The sequence below is a fragment of the Phyllostomus hastatus genome, unplaced genomic scaffold (assembly GCF_019186645.2).
Source record: "Phyllostomus hastatus isolate PE091 unplaced genomic scaffold, TTU_PhHast_1.1 phas_contig_1, whole genome shotgun sequence".
In the NCBI taxonomy this organism is placed as follows: domain Eukaryota; kingdom Metazoa; phylum Chordata; class Mammalia; order Chiroptera; family Phyllostomidae; genus Phyllostomus; species Phyllostomus hastatus.
Window position 1 is genome coordinate 23,842,775 of NW_025333498.1, and position 21,650 is coordinate 23,864,424.

Genomic DNA, 21,650 nt, shown 5'->3' on the forward strand with positions numbered 1-21,650 from the left:
ACATGCTAAGTGAAAGGGTATGTGTATTTAAAATTTAATTGGATACTATCAAATTGCCTTATTACAAGTTTGTACAAATTTACCTTTTAAAGATCTTTATTTTTACTAAGATCTGGTACTTGCTCATTGTCAAAATTTAAAGATTAGAGAAGTGAATGAAAGTCGTGTCCTCTCCTACTCTCCAGAGAAAACTACGCTTAACTACTTGCATATTATCCCCACTGGCCTCTCCTCCCCGATCCCTTCTTATCTTTTTCTCATTCACAATTACCTACCACTCATGTTCTACTAAAATGGGGTCATATTACACCTATAGGTTTATAGTACGCGTTTTTCATTTAATAACTTTTATCCATTTTGGCAAATATAGCTCTTCTTTATTATTTTGGCATAGGTATTCTATCATACATTGACATCATAATTTATTTGGTGAATTCACTATTGATAGATATTTAAATTGAAGAAAAGTTAGCCCTAGCCAGTGTGGCTCAGTTGGTTGGGCTCCTCCTGCAAACTGAAAGGTTTCAAGTTTGATTCCCAGGGCACACACCCAGGTTGTGAGTTCTGTCCTGGGTCAGGGCATGTATGAAAGGCAGCCCATCAGTGTTTCTCTCCCTCTCTTTCCTTCCCTTCCCCTCTTTCTAAAATCAATAAGCATCCCCTCAAGTGAGGATAAAAAAAAAATAAAAATAAAAATAAAAAATAAATAAATTGAAGAAAAGTTGGAAATAATACGGAGACAAAATTCTTGTTTATATACAACTGTGTACTTCCTGGAATTGAATCTTGCCACATTGTTCTTTCTTAAGGGTATAACTGTCACAACATAAGGTAAAATTAGTTACAGGAAAAAAAACTTCTAATTTGCATTTTTGTTGACTAAGTTTAGGCATTATTTTAGGTCTATAGATCATATTTTATTCTAGGAATTGTCTATTCATATCCTCTGTCTTTAATTTGTTACCTATTATTTATTGATCTATTACCTATTATTCATGCTGCCGATGTTTTCTTCCATGCTATCCTTTCTTTATCACACTTACCATTTCCTTTGTCAAATAGAACATTTAATTTTCATATATAATACCTGTCAGTCTTTTCCTTTTATGACTTCTGAATTCCTTGTCATGCTCAGAAAAACGTTCCTGATCCCAATACTATAAAAACATTTCCTTATATTTTTTGGAATTTTTGTACATATTTTTAATTTTTATAATGAAGAACTTGAATCCACATAACAATTCTTACAAGCTATATAGTTTTCCAAATGAATAGCCAATTACTTCAGTTCCAGTTATTGAAATACCATCTTTATCATATAATAAAGTTTTTTTATATATGTCTCTGATTCTTGGAATCTTTGCTTCGTCGCACTGAGTTATTTTCTTTCTTTTACTAATACCATGTTCATTGTAGCTTTAAAATTTGTTTGGATACATGATAAAGCAAGCCCTCTCTAAATGTTCTAACATTTCCAAATTGATCTTTTAATTTAACTCGGATGAAGTTGGTACTTAAATTCTACTAATTTTGAATGCATTTACTATATAAATATAGTATGTATTTACCAATATGTACTATTGGTTCCATAAAAATATTTGCAAGGGTCTGTCAGGCTTTGCTTAAAACACTAAAGATGGCCTTAAATGTGGATTTTTGAAAAGATTGTAGAGGAGGAGAGATTCAAGTAGCATGTTTTACCTATATTGGGTGTAAGTATATTATACTAATGTAATATAAATACTTTCATTTAATAAGTATTTGCTGAACGTACCCTATGCTGTATTTAAATGTCTTTGTGTGTATTTATTTCATCATATATTATTTCATGAATACTCTTATGAGTTTTTGAGGCAAATATAATTTTCCCTATTTTTAAATTAGCAATCAAGACTGAATATTGTTGATGTGCCCAAGTTCACCTAGCTGATAAATAGCACCTGGGTTCTAATAAACATCTTAAAGTTAGCATGTCTAAAACCACATTCCTAATCTGCTTCCCCACATCTGTTGTACATGGAGCCTTGTTCATCTCAATAACTTTGTCTTTCATTGCAGTTGATAAGAGCCAGAATCCTTGCCTTCACCCTGTCCTTGAAATCTTCTTGACTCTACCTTCCAAATATATTCTGATTCTTACCATGTGTCACTGTTTCTACTGCTTTCACCCTTGTCCAAACTACCATCATCCCTTAAGTGGGTTAGGATAGTAGCCTCCCAGTTGGTCTCCCTGTTCTCACCCTCACACCCCAGACCCCTTGCCACAGCCTTTCTCAACCCAGAAGCATCATCGAGCCTTTTAAACCCTGTATGTCCAATTATGTCTGTTCAAGCCCCTGTGTGTCCCATTTCCCTCAGAGTTAAGCCACAGACCACACAGTGGCTTACACAGCCCTTCACAGGCCCTCACAGGTGCAGTGTTGCTCCTTGGACCTCTCACCTCTCCTGCCCTGCTCTCTCCAGGGTTGTCGTTTCCTTGTTCCTTGGGCCACCTGAGAGCTATTCGTACCTATTAATGAGCAATAGCAAAACCTGCCTCTCGGGTTGACATTTCAAAGAAATAGTTTATCTAAAACCACTTCCAACAGATTGTGGCACAGACCATGTGCTTGATAAATTGTGAAACAAACATATTTCTGTTAATCATCTAAGGTTCTTTTACTATACTTAGATCACAGAGTTATGATATTTAAATTGCACTTACCACATACCAGACTTTTAATTGCTTTGCATGTTAACTTATTTCTTACTTAATGTATTTAAAGATTTTACAACAACCCTGTGAGAAAGCTACTATTATCTTCCCTCTTCTCAGATGGAAAGAAAGCACAGAACCATTAAGTGCCTTGTTGAGGTTAAATAGCTAATAAATGAAATAGCAGAATTTGAAACCAGACTGGTTGGCATCACATCAGTGTTCTTAATGACTATGCTTTATTGCTTTAAAATATTTATTATTTTAAAAACAGCAGTTTCTTCTTCATTGCATGAAACAACTATATCTTTTTTAATGACTTCAACAGAAAGACATTTTTATATAACTTAAGAATGAAAATTGAAATTATTAGCTGAGTTGTTACATTGTTATTTCTAAATATATGTCTAAGAAAAACCTCGTTGTTATCCAGTTTTCTAATGCTTCTTCCAGCCAGTTTTTAATTTGGCCATTCCTGTTGTTTTTTAATTTGGCTATTCCTCAGCTAACTGACTGAAGAATTTTTAACTTTCTTCACTATTTTTCAAAATCATTCTTTCTAAAGACCACCTTTAAAACTGGTAGAAAGTGTAAACGTTTATTTAAAATTAGTATTTTTCCCCAATGTTTTCAATTCTTTCATAGTAAATGAACTGTCAGCTCTCATGGAAGATGGACGTTCTCAAGTTCTTCTAGCAAAAGTTTATAGTAAAATGGAAAGACCTGATGATGCACTCACCTCATTGCAACAGGTAAATGTGTTCGTTTGTGAGTGTGGTTGTGGGTGAGAGACAGGTACAGAAGGAAATGTGCCACATCTAAGAGTAAAACAATCTCTTTTGACCCATTTGTCACAGGAAATAAGTCAAAACAGAAATAAGGTACGAATGCCTATGGATTGTACTGTTTAAATACATTATTGCTAATTATTATAATAAATAAGGAAGTTGATATTTTTAATCCTGTTTTACACCTGAGGAAACTTGTTTTAAAAGCTCCCATGACTGGTATCATAGGCAGGATTTAAACTCGGTTTTATTTTTCTTCTATCTTCTTTAATTTCTTTCAACATTTTGTGGTTTTCATTGTAAGGGTTTTACACACTTGTTATTTGAGGTATTCCCTAAGTAGCTGATGTTTTTAGATGATTTTTCAACTTCTGGTTTGCTAATGGTCTCTTTAGAAATTTTATCTTCATTCACTTTCTGTATCCATTAGGATGGTCATGTGGCTCTTTTTTTTTCTGTTAATGTAGTGTACTAAATTAATTGATTTTCAAATGTGAGGTCACCCTTATATTCATAAAATATGAGACATTTTTGTAATTTTTAAGCAATATTGCTTGAACTTAAAGGTATTAGCTAATATTTTGTTCAAGATTTGTGCATCTATGTTCATGAGATAAATTGGTCTATAAACTAATGCTATTTTAAAATCATTGGGACCTCAACGCTTTCTGATGGAAGATTTTTATTAATGGATCCGACACCCATTTATAGACTGATCATTTTAGACTGATCATTTTAAAATTTTGTCTTCTGTTAGTTTGGGTAGCTATATTTTTTAAGTAATTTTTCATTTCATTAAATTGTCAAATTTATTGATGTATTAGTTCATTATATCTTATCTTTTCAATGTCTGGAAATGCTATAGAAATATCCTCTTTTGTAGTCCCAATATTGGTAATTTTATTTTCCTTCTATTTTTAATGATCAGTTATGCCAGGGGTTTATTATCATACTGTTTTCAAAGAACCAACTGTTGCCTTTTCTGGCTTCATTAAATGTTTGCTTTTTACCTCATTTATTAGTTTTCTTTCTACTTTTGATTTGGTTTGCCAATCTTTTTCTAGAATATAGATATGTTATTTAGGTAATAAATGAGCTGGGTTAACTTTTATTCTTTTCTGATTCATTAAAGGTGTTAAATTTCTCTCTAAGCACTGCTTTTGCTATATCCCACAAATTTATTCCTCATTTCTATGTTGATCACTTCTTTGACCCATGGGTTATTTAAAAGTTTAGTGTTCAATTTCCAGGCAGTTCCAATTTTCTTGTTACCTTTTTGATACTGATTTGTACTTTAATTCCACTGTGGTCAAAGACATACTTCAAATGATTCAGTTCTTTGAAATTGTTAAAGCTTGCTTTATGCCCTACATTTTAATCAATTTTGGTAAAGGTTCCATATGGGTTTGAAATAATGTGTTTCTGGCATTACTGAGTTCAACATGTGTCTTGTAGGTCAAGTTTGTTAATTGATTTGCCCCACATCTTTTTTGAGCTTGAAGTAGAACATAGAGCATCTCATTATTTTTGCTTTCCAGAATACCACACTAGCCATGTTTTGACCTCATTTTCACGTACCCAGAAGAGTTCTGCATCCTTCAACTAATTTATCAAATGTTTTGGTTTTGAACTTTAGCTAACAGAAGTTCTTATATGTGTAGTGACCTGTGTTTCAATGGCAATGTTCAATAACATTTTTATTCTAGTTGTTAATGAATCGAACTTGGGTTATTATATTTATGTGATACTCATTTAAGCTTAAGATTTCATTGAAGTATGTAATCTTCAACAGTGCTAATATCTTATCCTTAATTGTTAGTGTGTTTTATCCCTATATTTTAATTACATGAGAGAGAATTGCACCTACCCCTTGATTAGCTCCCTTTAGCTACAAGGGAAGGATAATTTTGGTAAATTTACACTTTTAAAACATTTTAGAAGTAAATTTGGCTTATTTTATCCCTTTATAAATAATAGTTCCAGTTGCCCTATTTTCACAAGCCTCTGTGTTATATCAGCAGACACATCAAGCAGCATGAAAAAAAGAACAGTGTACATTGGCTAGACCATGCCAACACACCAGGTCTAATTGGTTAGAAGCTTATATGTTATAATATGGGGATTATACATTAATAAAATTTGAAGAGCCATCCAGTTTTCCCAACTGTAACATTCTGTGTATTCTGAGCTCCAGAAAGACATATCTTGAAATATAATTCTAACAGAAACTTATAAGTATAATCAAAGTTTTGACACTTTAAATTCACTTACTTAGCACCTCTTTATTGCGCTCAATTTTCCCCATCAGCGAGTTTAGGAATTCTATCATAGTATTTTTGTGCAGCTGCTAAACTTTTAGGCAGTGACAGAATACAGTAAATTTAGGGAAATCCCAGTCTTATTAATTTTACTTCCTCAAAATTTCAGTCTCCTGAAATAACTCCCCATTTCTTCATCCCTCTCTGCCATCTTTCCTGCCTTATCTGTCACTCATTCTTGTGCAGGTTCCTCAGTAGCCTCCTACCAGATCCCCATCCTCTTTCAATGGTGTTTTATTCCAGGTAGTTCTCCACAACACCATGGTGATCCTTCTAAAGACAGACTGGATCTGTCACTCCTTTGCTTATAAACACGTAGTTGTAGCTTTCTGATGCATCTAGAACAAAATATAAACTATTTAACAGGCTTATCTGTTGTAATCTCTATCTTTCCAGCTGTTTTTCCTTCTATTTCTTTGATCAACAACAGTAACCCTTATAATTCCTAATGCCTGTAACTGCATCCCATCTTTCTCCCAGATTCACTAGAATGTAAACCAGTCATTCTTGAAATCTCACCTGACCTCAAAGAATACGTTTTACTCCCAGCCATGGCAACTAGTATTTTTAAGCCATAAAACTCCTCGTAATCTGTGATGATTATTTTATCATTGCAGATTATGTCTGCGATGACAAAATAATCTGTTTTTATACTAAACTTCAAATTTCCATGAGTGTAGGCAAAGTCCCAGTAAATGCTTGCCTCAAAGTAGTTCCTATTAGTTTTCTATGCTATGTAACAAATTAGCACAAATTTAGTTGATGAGAATAATACACATTTATTTTCTCAGTTTCTGTGGGCCAGGAATCGGGGCATGATTTAGCTCACTCCTCTACAGATGTCAAGATGGTCAAGGAATGGCCTAGACGGGGTTCTCATCTGGAGATGTTCAAGCTCACATAGGTTGTTTGTAGAGTTCATTTCCTCAAGGTTGTAAGATTTAGGGCGCTGGCTTCTTGTTTGCTTCTTATGGGTTGAAAGCCACCCTTATCTCTGAGAAGTTCCTCAGCTCTTTGCCTGCTGGGCTAGCCAGTCTGGCCACTTCTTCAAAGCCATCAAGGGAGAAAGTCTCTAGAGCGAGTCTGCTAGCAAGGCAGTCTTATATATTATAATCATGGGAGTAACATTCCTTCAGATTTGTCATATTCTCTTGGTTACAAGCAAGTTACAGGCCCCACCTCACACAAAGAGAAGTGATTATATGAGGAGTGAACACCAAGAGGGATCCATATGAAAATATGTCTACCACATAGGTATTGAAATTTTTGTTGAATGACAAGTGAAATCATAGATTGTTGTAATATTTTAATTGTAGAAAAAAAATACTTTTTAGAAAACTATCTTTTCTGTGAAAAAATCTAAATAAATTAAAAATAAAGAACATATACATCATAAAACATTTAACATTTTTATGACTTTGTCAAGTTTTAATTGATAAGTACAGACTATATTTATTTTTACTTTTTTCACTTAATATTCCCTCACATGGATTTTTCCAGCATGTCTATGTGGCTCCACCTTTATCATATAAAAAGTAATGTTCTATTCTGTTTTTAATGGTATATTTTATTTTGACGTGGTCTTCAGTAAGATATGTACATAATAAGGCTATTCAAATGCAAAGGAAAAATTAAGAAGTCTGTGAAATTGTGTATATATTAACTTCATTCTACCCAAGGGTTTTAGGTAATTTACAAGAATATATAATATAGGGTGGGCTGGAATGGGAGTAAAAGGGAGAAAACTGTACTTGAACAATGATTAAAATAAAATTTAAAAATATATATATATAATATAAAATAGGGAGGGGGAAGTAAATGCATTGGCAATCGAGGTTAATATAGTTATTTTAACACATAATTAAATTAAATATCTGATATTTGTGGAAACCAAGGAAGAGCATAGGGAATGGTATCAATTCTTCAAGAACATTTTATTCTGTATGAAAATGGTTTTTAATGATCATTGTATATATGTACTTACAGAAATTGAACATTATTTTATGAAATGTCTTTAAGAGAAAATGCAAAAATCTGTTGCTCAAAAAATTGTTTCTGTTTATTTACCTTTAAGAAAGTCACAAAGCATCACTATAAGTAAAAACGTGTTTGTCTTGGAAGTTAAGCTAATGAGGCTCATATATTTAACTCTGTAGAGATTTAGTTGATGCAGAGATAAAACCTAGACTATTTAAGGAAAGAATTGCTCATCTTTTAGACCTAGGGCGACCATGTAATTTATCATTCAAGCCAGAATACTTTTGAGAGGAAAAGAAAGCAGAACTAGTAATTAAGTTGACACAACAGGTATAAAAGGTTATTGCCAGGTGGAGAAGTACAATTACTCTATTTATACCAATTGTTTTAGTTTTTTGACTTTGTGTTCAAGTACATGTGCATACATGTAAAACCATGCACACACACATTGTATATATGTGTGTATATATGCATTATATATATACACACACATTTTACAAGCACAGTAACAGAACCAAAATAAAAACTTCATGAAACAATATTAACATTTACCACATGCTGTATATATACACTAATATTTTCTAATCCTTTCTTTTTCATTTCCAGAAGAGTGCATATTATGATTCCCTAAATTCATATTACGACCTGTAGTTCCAAAAAATACTCAGCTTTAAACCATCTTCATTGAATACCAGTTGTCAACCAACATTTTGACAGGGGTCTCAAAAAGGGCTCCTTGTGTGTAACATAATGTGTGGCAGATGGTGAACATTTACTGTTCATTACAAGAATGCATGAGTGCATTAGTGAATGATTAGCTCGAAGTTAAATTTTGTTGTGCAGGCTTAAAGCATAGTAGTTTTCTGTCACTTATTAAGGGAAGGCCTCAGTGTGTCAGAAAACAGATGTGTGGGTGGAAAGGCTGATGTTCTTCTAATTTAGCAAACTCCTCTGTATTCTTACCCTGGGGAAGGCCCCTTCCTTCTTTCTGGGTATCTGTGCATAATGCAGGACCATATATACACACACACCATCGATTAGCCATTGTCCATTATCAGATATTTGAGTCTTTTTCAATTGCTTTGTTTTTGTTTTTTTGTTGTTTCTTTGTTTTTACAATATACAACAGAATGTTTTTCTTTATAACAAATAACATGGTTTTTTTTTCTAAGTAATTTCCTCAGTACTTTCCCAAGAGTGCAGCAGCATTTTTTCCAAATATTTGTTTTATGGTTGCATCTCGTCCTTAGTGAGCTTCCTGTACATATCCTTCTATCAGTGGGGAAAGACTCAGTAGTTTTTAGTACTTCATTTGGAAAGTATGGGCATGGTGGCTCATTTGCAAACAAGTGCATGTTTAAGACCTCAGTTAAGACTTTCTTTGGATAACACTGTTAGCTGGAGGGCCAGTAATGCTTAAATAAATCTGTAAAATTTATTCTATGTGCTCATTATTCAGAATTGTTTAATTTCTGTTTCTTTTTTAAAAGTTTTCATTTTATCCTTATTTTCTTCTAGGCTCGAGAGTTACAAGCTCGAGTACTAAAACGTGTTCAGATGGAACAACCAGATGCAGTTCCTGCTCAGAAACATTTAGCAGCTGAAATTTGTGCAGAGATTGCAAAACATTCTGTTGCTCAGCGAGACTATGAAAAAGCAATTAAGTTTTATAGGGAAGCACTTGTTCATTGTGAAACAGATAATAAGGTCAGTACCTTTATAAAATTTTAAGTACCTCTTATTCCAGATGTCAACTAATTTCCCCAAATGTAAAAGTCTTACCAGCTTATTAATAAAGATTTAAAAAGAAATACAATAAAAATACAAGTTGAACATTAATATTGTTTCTATAAATTCTTCAAAATACTTGCGTGATGCCTTAAATTAATAATGTTAGGATCTAAAAATTATTATGAAATAAGTGATATAAAGTAAATCTGCAAGTTCCTTGATTTTTCATACTGATTTATGTTTTAATAATCACTTTAAAATAATTTCTCAGTCTCAAATAAATAATCTGATTGTAGGTAATCAATTTAGCTTGCTGAATAGCTATTCAGTATACCTTTGTTTTTCAATTGCTATTTGGAGTTGGATATGCAAAAATGACTAGATTGAACCTCTTACCTCAAATGGCACAGTGACAATAAATGACTGGTTATATAAACTAAAATGTTATTTCTCAGATAGATAATTGATAGGTGATTAAAATTTTTCTTAAAGATCTCTAATAAATAGCTAAATACTTAAATAAGTGATACAGAAGAAAAGGCAATCATAGTCTAGAATTTAAAGTTTATGTTTGAGCATTTTGAAATTAGTACAACTCTTTCAGGTGTAGGGCAAAAATAATCATTATTAAGGTATAATCAAATAGATAATCTTGTTCAGTGATGGCTAAAAGACATAGGTCTTTTAAATAGATCTTAGATCATAGGTCTTTAATTCTGGTTTTAAATATAAAGCATACATTAGGAATTATCTGCTTTGAGCTTTTTATTTTTACAAATAAGGAAACATGTTCTGAGAGGTAAGGGGGACTTGGCCCCATCATGGAAAAGCTTGGACTAGAATCTGATCTCCCAATTGAAGACCAGTGTTGTTTTCATAGTGCTTTGTGTCTCCCTACTTCCCCAGTAAGTTTCCACCTGTTTTTCCTTTTACCCCATATAAAAGAAAACAAAGATGAGCATGCCTATACTTTTTCTACCAACTATACTTGGCCTTTTTCTTCCAATGACTTCTGATCAACCAAAGTTTAATCTGTGTCCAGACATGTTCCTCAGTTGCCGTGTATTCCAGTTTCTCACTAATCTGGCCCTTTTTGTCTGTAGATGATGCTGGAGCTGGCACAATTGTACCTGGCACAGGATGACCCCGATGCCTGCCTGCATCACTGTGCTCTACTTCTTCAGAGCGACCAGGACAATGAAGCTGCCACCACGGTTAGTGCAGGACTTTGGTGCTAACGAGGTGACTGTGTTTTCCGCTCAGCCAGGGAGTTTCACATTTTAGCCCAGGAAACTAACACTACGTAAGGGGCCTGGCTCACACTGGCTTTTGGAAGAAATAACATTTTTAACATTTTTAGTGCATTTTACCAAAGAAAACAAAGAATCTTTTTATTGTATAGGAATGGTAAACTTATTTTTCTACATAAGGCCTGACTTGCCATCATGGGCCTAGTTAATTTTTCTCCATGCCTAAGAGGATGCTTGGTCAGGAGAAATTCATGTGGTAAAGCCATAATTTGCTAAAGACTAACTTTTTAAGTACTTAGACATGCTGGACTAATTTATAAGTCCTAGCGGGTCTTTTGGAGTTACAGAAAAAAAACTTCACTTACTGTCCTAAGATGTTGTGCTTTAAATAGAATTTCATTTTTCTTTTTCATTTTTACTGGTGTTGCGCCATTTGCCAGCTTTTCCAACAGCTCTATGGCTTGACAGTTTGCGAGGTTTATTCAAGGTTATTACTGTAACTAAAAAGAAACAGAAGAAGTCTCCCTTTTAAAATATATAAAAGAAAATCTCATTAGGTCTTGAGTATTTGTAATTCCTTTGAAATATTTAGAATTTTAGAGTGTTTTTTTAATCTTCTTGTCATTTTAGCTAAGCCCAGTGAGGCATCTTTCTGTGATAGCACATATAGTGTGCAGTTTCCTTCAAATTTCTGTTTTAAAATAAGCACTTGAAACATATTTTCTGCTAAAAATACAGATTGCGAACAGGGCGTTCTATTTCACATGCTTGAGCATCTTCTGTTACCCTGATCTCAGTGCTAATCTGCATGAGGTGAACTTGAATTTTAAGTGACTCCTTTTTATTAAACTTCCCTCCTCATGTTTTTCAAATGTGTTTTCATGGTGCTAAATCTTGATAGGAGGTATATGCTCTGTAAAATATATGGCACTATTTTAAGAACCAACTTTTACCTTCATAGATGATGGCAGATATCATGTTCAGGAAGCAGAACTATGAACAAGCAGTGTTTCATTTACAACAACTTTTAGAACGCAAGCCAGGTAAATATTCATTGATTATATTTTTCTAATGCAATCAACCCTTTTCCTCCTCTTTTTTGCTGTTAGGCTTCTTGGGAAAACCCCAATCCTGGTTGAATCCATGTCTGTACTTACTCTACACCTGCCCTGGAGCATCTGACATGACTACAGGGAGAATGCAACACCACCGATTGGTCTCACTTTAAATTATGAGCACAGACCCCAAATGGACTCTCAGATGCTACCTGGCAATCCTACTGTGTTTCTCTAATGAAAACTCACTCCAGCTACTTTTTACACCTCCTCTTCTCTCCTCAAACCTCCAATACCCTTTCTCCTTTCTTGTCATCTAAAAACCTTGCCTCCTACTTCCCTGAGAAAATGTGGGCCCCTAAAAGAGAACACCTCCATCCTCCGATCACTTCCTCCCACACCCCAGCCACTGTCCTTCCCGGGTCTGCAATCTCATCCGCAGCCAGCTTCTCCCTGGGGGCATTAGACGCCCCCGCCCCCGCTACCCCTGCCATCACCTCCTGATGGGCTTTACTCCTACTCTCTCCTGCACCATCATTTTTTCAGTCAGCACACGAACATGCTGAGACAGCTCCCCACTTTAAACACATCAATAAATAACAACAGATTCTTAACCCTTCACTTAATCTTCCCTCTGAGTTACTACTCCATTTCCCTTTTTTCCTTTACATCAGATTTCCTCTAAAACAATTTCTGTAAGTGCTATCTCTGTCTTCTTTACCCTTGAGCTCCAAGGAAGCTGCTTCTGCAGGGTGGCCAGGGCCTCCATGCTGCCAAACTGAGAGTTTAATTCTCAGCTCTCTGTTTACCTGACCTGGCACTGTATTTAGCGTGGCCTATCTGCCTCCCACCCCCCTCATGAAAGACTGTCTTCTGAGATGTGAGGCTTACATGGTTTTTCATCTCCTAGCTGTCCATTTTGTTCTACTGTCCTTTGTTAGGTCTGTCTTTTCTTTATGTACTCTAAATACCAGAATGTTTTAGGCCTCAGTTTTTGAACCTTCTCTCTTTTTAATACGTTCACTCCGCTGGGTGACTTCATCCAAGCCCCTCCTGCCTTTTTGTCCTCTGTATGTCCTGATGTCTGCCAAATGTGTATCTCCAGTTCTGACTCAGTCAGGGGTGGGCAAAAGTAGGTTTACAGTTGTGAGTACAGAAAACGGAGTTTGTTTTTGTATTGTTATTTATTACTTTTTATTATTATTATTAACCTGCTTTTGCCCATCCCTGTTTACCACTGCCTGTTTGCATTCCCACTCAGCTATCAGGAGGATCCCCAGTGGATCATGTCCAAAACAGAATACCCAATCTGCAGCATCCCTCCAAGTCTGACCATTCTCCATTGCTCATCTCAGTAAATGGCATCACCATATACCTGTGCACCAGGCCCCACACCGTAGTTTCCTTTGGCTTAGTTATCTTTCATACACGGTGTCCATTCTCTCAGCACATAGCATCGCAACACTTTGCTCCTCCCCCACAGCTGCCACCCTGGCCTCAGCCCTCGTTATCTCTCACATAAGTTACTGCAGCATTCTCACCTCTGTTTCTAGTTCTTGCCTCCAAATAGTTTGGAAATACTTTCAGTTGAAAGTAGCAGAGACCCTCCCCTTCCCTCCCCCCAAAATACCTTTAATGGCCTAAATAACTGCAGCTTTTATTTTTCTCTTATGTAAAAGAACCTTAAAATGAATTATGCAGGGAATGGCATAGAATCATTAGGAAACCTAAGTTCTTCTTTTCCTTCTACCATCATGAGCCTGACTTCTATTCTGTGTATCACATTGTAGTCTAAGATGACCACCGCAGCTCTGGTCCATGCTGTTCCACAGCCTCGATGGGGATGGGGGTGGGGGTGGAGGTGGGCTAAAGGCCCAGTGAACCATCTGATTTTTATTTTCTCTAAAAAACCCTTTCTAGAAACACATCCCTGGTTGCAAAAGATGGTGGGAAATATCTTTTAGCTAAACACAGTGCCACACGGAAACAAATCAGGGCTCCAATAGTGAGGAAGAAAGGGATAGTGGTTATCAGGTAGGCAACAGCCCAGGCAGGGTGGTGCCTTGGGACTTTGCCATTGCTGTTCCCTCTTCCTGGAATACGCTGCTCCCAAATGGTCATGCAGTAGCTACTCCATTCATTTAGGACTCTGATCCTATTGCCTCTTCCTGAGCGTGCCCTTCCCTGTCTATCCTGTATCAGAAATGCCTCTTATTGTGTACTCCATTTTTTTCTCCTACTTTTTATATCACTCATAAAACAAAACAAATTGTGAATTATAGAACATAACAAATGTCCAGGAACTTTGCTTTCATTGCTATGTTTCCAGGACTTATAACCGTATCTGCCAAGTTGAATACTGGAAGGAAAGAAGAATAGGAGGAGAAGAGGAAGGAAGAGAAATAGTGAGGGAGGTGAGGGAAAGGGAAAAGAGAAAGGGAGGGTTAAAACAGTAATGTGTGTGTTCTGCAAAGGGGTCCTCCCCACTAAAACTGGAATTATCTTCTGGAGGGCAGGTGCCTTGTGGTACAGGTTTTCCCCTCTAGGTGAGTGTTCTAGAAACTCATCTGTTTCAGTTTACTAGCTGGCATTGTTGTGAGAGGCTGCATTCGGCTACAGTGAATTTTTTTTTGAAGACTCTTTCATTGTGTTTGTCCATTTCATGATGGGTGATTTACAAGCACACCTGCCTACATTGCGCCGAGTGTTCAACAGTTTTTGACCAAAAATGGCAGGACCCTCATGCCCCATCCTCCCTATTCACCAAATCTTTCCCCAAGTGACTTTTATTGTCTCCCTGGATGAAAAAAATCCTCAAAGGAAAACATTTTGCGGATGTGGAAGAGGTGAAACAAAGAACAGCAGAAGCCCTAAAAGGCATCAAAATCAACAAGTTCAAAAACTGTTCTGAACAGTGGAAAAAAATGTCTTGATACATCTATTACATCAAATGGAGAGTACTTGGAAAGTGACTGAAGTTTAAACATATAAGAATAAATACACAATTTTTTATAAATAAATTCTGGGGAGTTTTTGGGTCCCACCCCCCACCTTTAGTATTACTTAAAGAGTTTGAAATCTCAGAGGAAGTTGTAGAGCAGTTCTTTTAAACCACAGGTGACAAGCACAAGGCCCGCAGGCTGAATCTGGCCCTCCACCTTGTTTTATCCAGCCTGGCACCTTGTTTCTACACAGTGGCAACGCCGAGCTCTCACTTAACTGTTAAGGAGGAGTTACATTTACACAGTCCTAAGGTTACATTCAGCCCTTTGAAGGCAACTGTGAGGCTGATGTGGTTGCTGGTGAAAATGAGTTTGACACCCCAGTTCTAAATCCTATCACGTCCAGCTCAGAATGACACCACAGGCAGGCAGAGCTGCCTGGTTAGGACAGGTGGACACAGAAGTGGCTGTTTGCCAAGTTGAGGCAACTCAAAGAACCAGATGTACACTACTTGTATTTACTAATGCTTTTAATTTCAAAAAGTTTGAGTTTATAGAACATTTTCTACTTACAAATAAAATACCCCTAGTTAAGGAAAAGATTGGAGGAAAAAAGTTCTATCTGATTTTATGGTAATATAAGTATTTTAATTTCTTTTAATTTTTTAAAATTTCATCCCACTTTTGGAGAGCCTCGGGCCACATTTTTGTTTCTTGCCTGACCTGTTCCATTTTGTACTCAGGTGTTCTTTAAAGGGTGCTGTTAATTATTTCACCATCTTAACATCTGCTATTCACTCTGAGTCCAAAGTGTAGGCCCACCTCCGTATCTCTGCTGCCCAAATCTTTCTTTACTTTCTTTGCTCATTTGTTTCCTGCCATTTCTGCCTCGGGTTCCAGACTATTTTGTCTCTTTCTCCTTATCTGGACTACTGTTTAAGGTGGTCAGCATAATATTTCCATTCTATTTCAGGCAGTTCCCATATTGCAGCATTTCCCTTTGAGCAAATAATCCAAGACAGTTTCTTTAAGAAACCATTTTAAGCCATTGATGACAGTATAGCCCTCATGTTGAGAAATTTGAACATGCTCTCCTCTGTCAGATGAATTTTATCTCACCCACATTATTTGGCACTCGCCTCTTTTCCAAATAATAGCAAAATTGGCTTAGTAGACTGGTGACTTTGGACTGTTCATAAACAAATATAAAATGAGTTAATTGTAAATTTAGTATATGAACTTTGTTCTCCCGAAATACCAAATGGCACAAAACCATACCTCCCACTCTCTGCATGTTTTTTTTTCCCTTTGCCCATAATGCACTTTGCCTTCCTTATTCTTCCACTGTCTTTCCCTACAAATAATCCAAAATATCCACCCTTCACCAAAATTAAAACTGATCCCCACTGCCACCAACTACCTCATAAAATACATCATGTGATGCTGAGCAGGGCGACCATCTATTTTGGTTTGCCTGAGACTGAAGGATCTCCCAGAAGGCAGGGCTTTCATTGCTGAAACTAAGAAAATCTGAGCAAATTAGGATGAGTTGTTTACCCTAATAAAAAATAATAAATCACTTCATCCATACCTCTTTGTCACATAATTCTGTTGTTTTGCTGGAGCATGTATGCATGTATTTGTCATCTCCATTAAGCTGTAAACTCCTCAAGTTTCGATCACCTCATACTCATCTTATGTCCCCACCATCATGCACAGTGATGGTGAAGGGCATACAGATGGTGTAAAGTAAATGTTTGCTGGTTGAATTATTAGTGAGTGGCTGTGAAATACTGTCATTTAGAAATACAGAACTTTAAGTTTTCATTGTCTGTGATACTTTATTTTTTAAATCTTGTGTTCTGTTTTATTTCCAGTAGGACTTTACAGACTTATCCAGTGATCTGTTCTGTCAGAATTATTCTAAACCTATGATCCACATTTTGTGTGTGTGTGCATTATTGCTCATTCTCAGTAGCCCATTTTATACTTTAAATTAAGGCTGTGTTTTAGTTTACTTCAGAAATGAACTGTCCAATTTGATTTAACCTAACTGGTTAAAAATTCTCTTTATAGATCTAATTACTGCTCTCCTGACAGATCACGCCTTTTCACTTTGAAAATCTCCAAATCCTGCCCTCACACCAACTGGTTAACAAGACCCATGAGTTCCATCTGTTTAATAGCTAACAACCACATCCAGCCACATCCAGTCTTCCTTCTCCTAGCCCTTGTCTCCAACTAAGGCCTTTATCACTTCTCACCAGGACTAATTCAGTTTCCCCACTAATCTGGCCTCTAGGTTGTTGCAGCTCTAAACAGTCAGAGGACTGCTATATTAATTCTGAAAATCGAAAGCTATTCCCCTGTTTAAAATTTAGGATGCCTCTCTAGGGTCAGGTCTAATAGCATAGCTTTATTTTCATCATAATACAGCCTTAGGTTATCCCTTCATTCATATTTCTTATGCTTCTTCCATTGTAATATCAAACTTCTCAACACCCTTCATGCTCTTCTGTGCTCTGTGTTTGCATGCTCCATCTTGGAATGCCTTTGTCTAGCAAGATCTTCTTAACCTTCAGGTTGTTCTAAGGTCCATTTCTATGTGAAACCTCTCCAGCTTCCCCCAGGCAAAGTTAGGAATTCTGTACATTGTTATTCCATAACACTTCGTTCATGACTTGTCACACCACACCATAATTATTTTGATATCTTCTCACTATCCATCAGTAAATATGGACTGTGTTTTTTCTGAATGTAGTATGCTTCAGTTTTCAGTAGATTCCTTACTTGCAGAAATTTGCTTTCTGTCATATTTCATGTTTAACCAAAAAACAAGCTAATATAATTTAATCTGCCAGTGGTAATATTAACTTGAACTAATAATGAATACATATCAGTAATATTGTGAGGTGATAATTATTCAAGAAACTGGCCTCCCAAGATTGACTTTAGACAATATTAGCAATATCATATGTCACACATATTAGTAATATCATAAAAAAATTGGGGGCCAGAAATTTTCACCGTAATTCCTGCTTACTCCAATATAGCTTCTAGATTCTGTGGCTGTATTATAGGGTAGTCATCCTAGTTCTTATCAAAACTTGTGGGAGTTGTAAATGCATTTGTAGTTTTCAAGATCTTTCATGCCTTTATTTTATTTCATTTCCATGGCGCTCTAAGGATAAATATTATAACACTGTTTTAAGAAAATAAGTAATTTTAGACAAAGAATTTGAGTAATTTGCTTGAATTCATATAGCTAAAAGATTTGAATCCTCTTTTTCTGAAATCATATTCTATTGTTTAAAAAAAGATTTTATTTGTTTATTTTTAGAGAGAGGAGAAGGGAAGAAGAGAGGGAGAGAAACCACTATGTGGTTGCCTCTTTCACTCCCCCTACTGGGGACCTGGTCTGCAATGCAGCCAGGTGCCCTGACTGGGAATCAAACCAGTGACCCTTTGGTTGTCAGTCTGGCACTCGATCCACTGAGCCACACCAAACAGGGCTTCAAACCATATTCTTATGCTCTGCTTTTTAGCGATGCCAAAATGCAGGAGGAAATAAATCTTGAGACCAAGATTATGGGTCAAATGATGGCAAGGAAGGCAAATGATGATATTGTTAATCTGGTTTGTTTTGTCATCATGTAATAGAGTAGATGCAAAGCCTACAGAGATTTTTGGGGTTTTTTAAATAATATTTTTTCATTGTGATCAAACATAACATAAAATTTACCATTTCAGCCATTTTCAAGTGTATGGTTCAGTGGCATTAAGTACATTCATATTGTTGTAACCATCGTAATAATCCATCGCCAGAACATTTTCATCATTCCAAACTGAAATTCTGTACCTATCAGACACTAGCATCCCACTCTTCCTCCCCTCACCCCCCGGCAACCACCTTCTACTCTCTATGTATTTGGCTATCCAGAATTCACCTACTTTCTATGTATTTGGCTAGACAGATTCGTACACAGAAAGTAGAGGTGGTTGCCAGGGGATGGGGGAGGAAGAGTGGGACGTTAGTGTCTAACAGGGCCCTTATCTAAGCAGGACCATACAGTTTGTCCTTTAGTGTCTGGCTTATGTCAGGTAGTATAATGTCTTCAAGGTCCATCCATATTCTAACATGTGTCAGACTCTCTTTTCATTTTTAAGGTTGAACAATATTCTATAGCATGTAGGTACCATATATTGCTTATATATTCATTTGTTGATGGACATTTGGACTGTTTTCACTTTGGGCTATTGTGAATAATGCTACCATAAACACATGTATGCAAATATTTGTTTGAGTCTCTGTTTTCAGTTCTTTTGAACCCAGAAGTGGAATTGCTGGATCATATGGTATCTTCTCTTTTCTTGGAACATACAATCAAGGATAAATTGTTTTTAAAAGTTTTCATTTATTTTATTTCTAACTCACCCTATGAAAATGATCTGAATGGCTTTTACAATAAGGGTTTTTACAACTTCCCTATGAGTTCTGTGCTAACTGAAACTTGAGAGTCCAAACACCTAAAAAACACAACTTCTGAGAAATAAAATGTGAGCCATCAATAATTATGCATCCATACCAAAATTATTTTTGAAAACCATAATGACAGTTGAGAAATGTTCATTCTCTAATGTTGAATCAAAACCCCAAGTGTGACTTCAACTTTGTGTATATGTAAGTGAAGAAACATATTAATTTGCCTACATTTAAATATTTTAGATTGATTTATTTTTACTTATAAACATATGAAAAGAACCCAAAATATGGTAATCCCTAGCTTATAGGAATGAGTGATTTTTGTTCTTCATACTTTTCTGTATTTTTCCAAATTTTCTAAAGTGTCCATACTATACATTATTTGTATAATCTTAGAAAAATATTTATTAAATTATTTTCAAAACATAGTATTTCAGTGATAAGAAAGAACTGCATAGAATATTGGAGAAGAAATTCTTTGTAAGAATGTACCAGGAAATTGTACCTGAGACCAAAGAACCAAATTAATTATTTTTTCTTAGAAGAAGGTAAAATAGGATTAAAATACTGGGACAAATATGTTAAGGTTATAGTATGTTAAGCTAGTGTGTGATATGTTATTTACATTACCTATTAAGGAAAGGCTGGAATAAAATTTCTGATTGCCCACCCCAAACATTGTCATTAGAATGAATGTACCGATCGTACCCCCTTGCTTGCTGCAGCAGGTGGAAAAGGAGGTTTCGTAGATAGATTCACCCTGTTAATCAAATCAGTCCTCCTAAATTTTACATTTAGAGTTTAGATTATCTACAGAGACTGTTTTTAGAAGATTTTGGTCCCAGGAATGATTGAAAAGTAAGTCACGAAAATGTACATTTCTATATATTGGCCTATCTAGAACCTCTCTCAGTGTGAGCAAATGAGCCCAGCCTTTATCATTTGACAGATTATCCAGGTGACCACAGTCTCTTTGGGGACTTAAACTCCTAAGGCATTCCTTTGTTTATATTTAAATTGTATTTCATTTGAAGTAAACTATAATAAAGTGGAATTATAACCATCAAAACAAAGATATGAAATGTTGTCTATATCTGAAATATTTTTTGTTTCTAGATAATTATATGACATTATCTCGTTTAATTGATTTCTTAAGAAGATGTGGAAAACTTGAGGACGTTCCAAGATTTTTCTTAATGGCTGAAAAATGTAACTCCAGAGCAAAACTGGAGCCAGGATATCAATACTGCAAAGGACTATATCTTTGGTAAATCTATGGGCAAATAAATCCTACATAACAGGATTAAAGTATATAATCAGCATTTCTTTGTTTTTAAAAAAATCTACATTTTAATCTATGTTAATAGTTGTATTTGCAAAACAGATTATAAATGACTTAAAGTTTATAGTCAGTGATTGAAATAACTGATTTTTTAAAAACATCTAACAAGGTACACAGGAGAACCAAATGATGCCCTTCGACATTTCAATAAAGCTCGGAAAGATAGTGAATGGGGCCAAAATGCCCTTTATAATATGATAGAAATCTGTTTGAATCCAGATAATGAAACTGTTGGAGGTGAAGTATTTGAAAATCTGGATGGAGACTTGGGGTGAGTAGTGTTTGACAAACTAACCTTTTTTAAAAATATACTTCTTCTTTAAAAAAATAGTAATAATCAAGGATACCTTACAAAAGAGAACTAAATTCTATGATAGCTCTAGTGAAAGGTCAGATTAAGAAATCATAGCTAGAACAACTGTTCTCTGTAACAAGCATGAAATCCTTTTAGCACATTTCCTACATCAGAATTAACATGTTATGAAGACACTCCCCTTGAACCCCTTGACTACTCTGTAAATACACTGTAAAGTTGGATTACTTTTGCAAAACTGTTCACACAGTAATAGTAATTATTTTTTTTAATAAATGGTAGTTATACACTATACCTTATGCGGTATACTTTTTATGCATTATCTTCTTTATTTCCTACAATAGTATTGTGAAATAAGCTCAGAGTTAATTTGTCTAGATATGGTGGTAAGTGATAGGGGCAAGATTTGGACTGAGTTCTACGTGACTTCAAAGCCACTGCTAGTAAGTGGTTGTATTTCTATGAACTTGTGTTTGTTGCTTGTCCTCTCTTCAAACTCGTCAGGGTACGGTGGGGGCTGCATAAGCATACAAATGTATAAGGTGTAGGGGTAGTTTCTGCCTTCAGGAACATGTAATTTACCTAGTAGACAGGAGAGTATTTGAAACCATTCAATCTCTGACAGAACAGATCTCAAGTGTTATAGGAATTTATAGAAATCAGAGCAGTGCAAAGCAGTCAGGGGAAAGGTACAAAGGAACCAGACAGCTGAGATGTTTCCGTGACAGTTTTGAAGGCTTAGATTCTAGAGTCCTT

At 35.6% G+C, this 21,650-nt stretch overlaps 1 protein-coding gene across 1 annotated transcript in view; it reads left to right on the plus strand.

Moving 5' to 3' along the window:
* The window catches only part of TTC21B (tetratricopeptide repeat domain 21B), a 70,821-nt gene that overhangs the window by 34,189 nt on the left and 14,982 nt on the right, over window positions 1–21,650 (plus strand). The window contains exons 19-24 of the mRNA XM_045830839.1: window positions 3,341–3,447; window positions 9,297–9,485; window positions 10,613–10,723; window positions 11,721–11,802; window positions 20,356–20,506; window positions 20,691–20,852. Of these exons, the coding sequence (XP_045686795.1) occupies window positions 3,341–3,447; window positions 9,297–9,485; window positions 10,613–10,723; window positions 11,721–11,802; window positions 20,356–20,506; window positions 20,691–20,852 (802 nt within the window). The remainder of the gene's footprint in view (window positions 1–3,340; window positions 3,448–9,296; window positions 9,486–10,612; window positions 10,724–11,720; window positions 11,803–20,355; window positions 20,507–20,690; window positions 20,853–21,650) is intronic.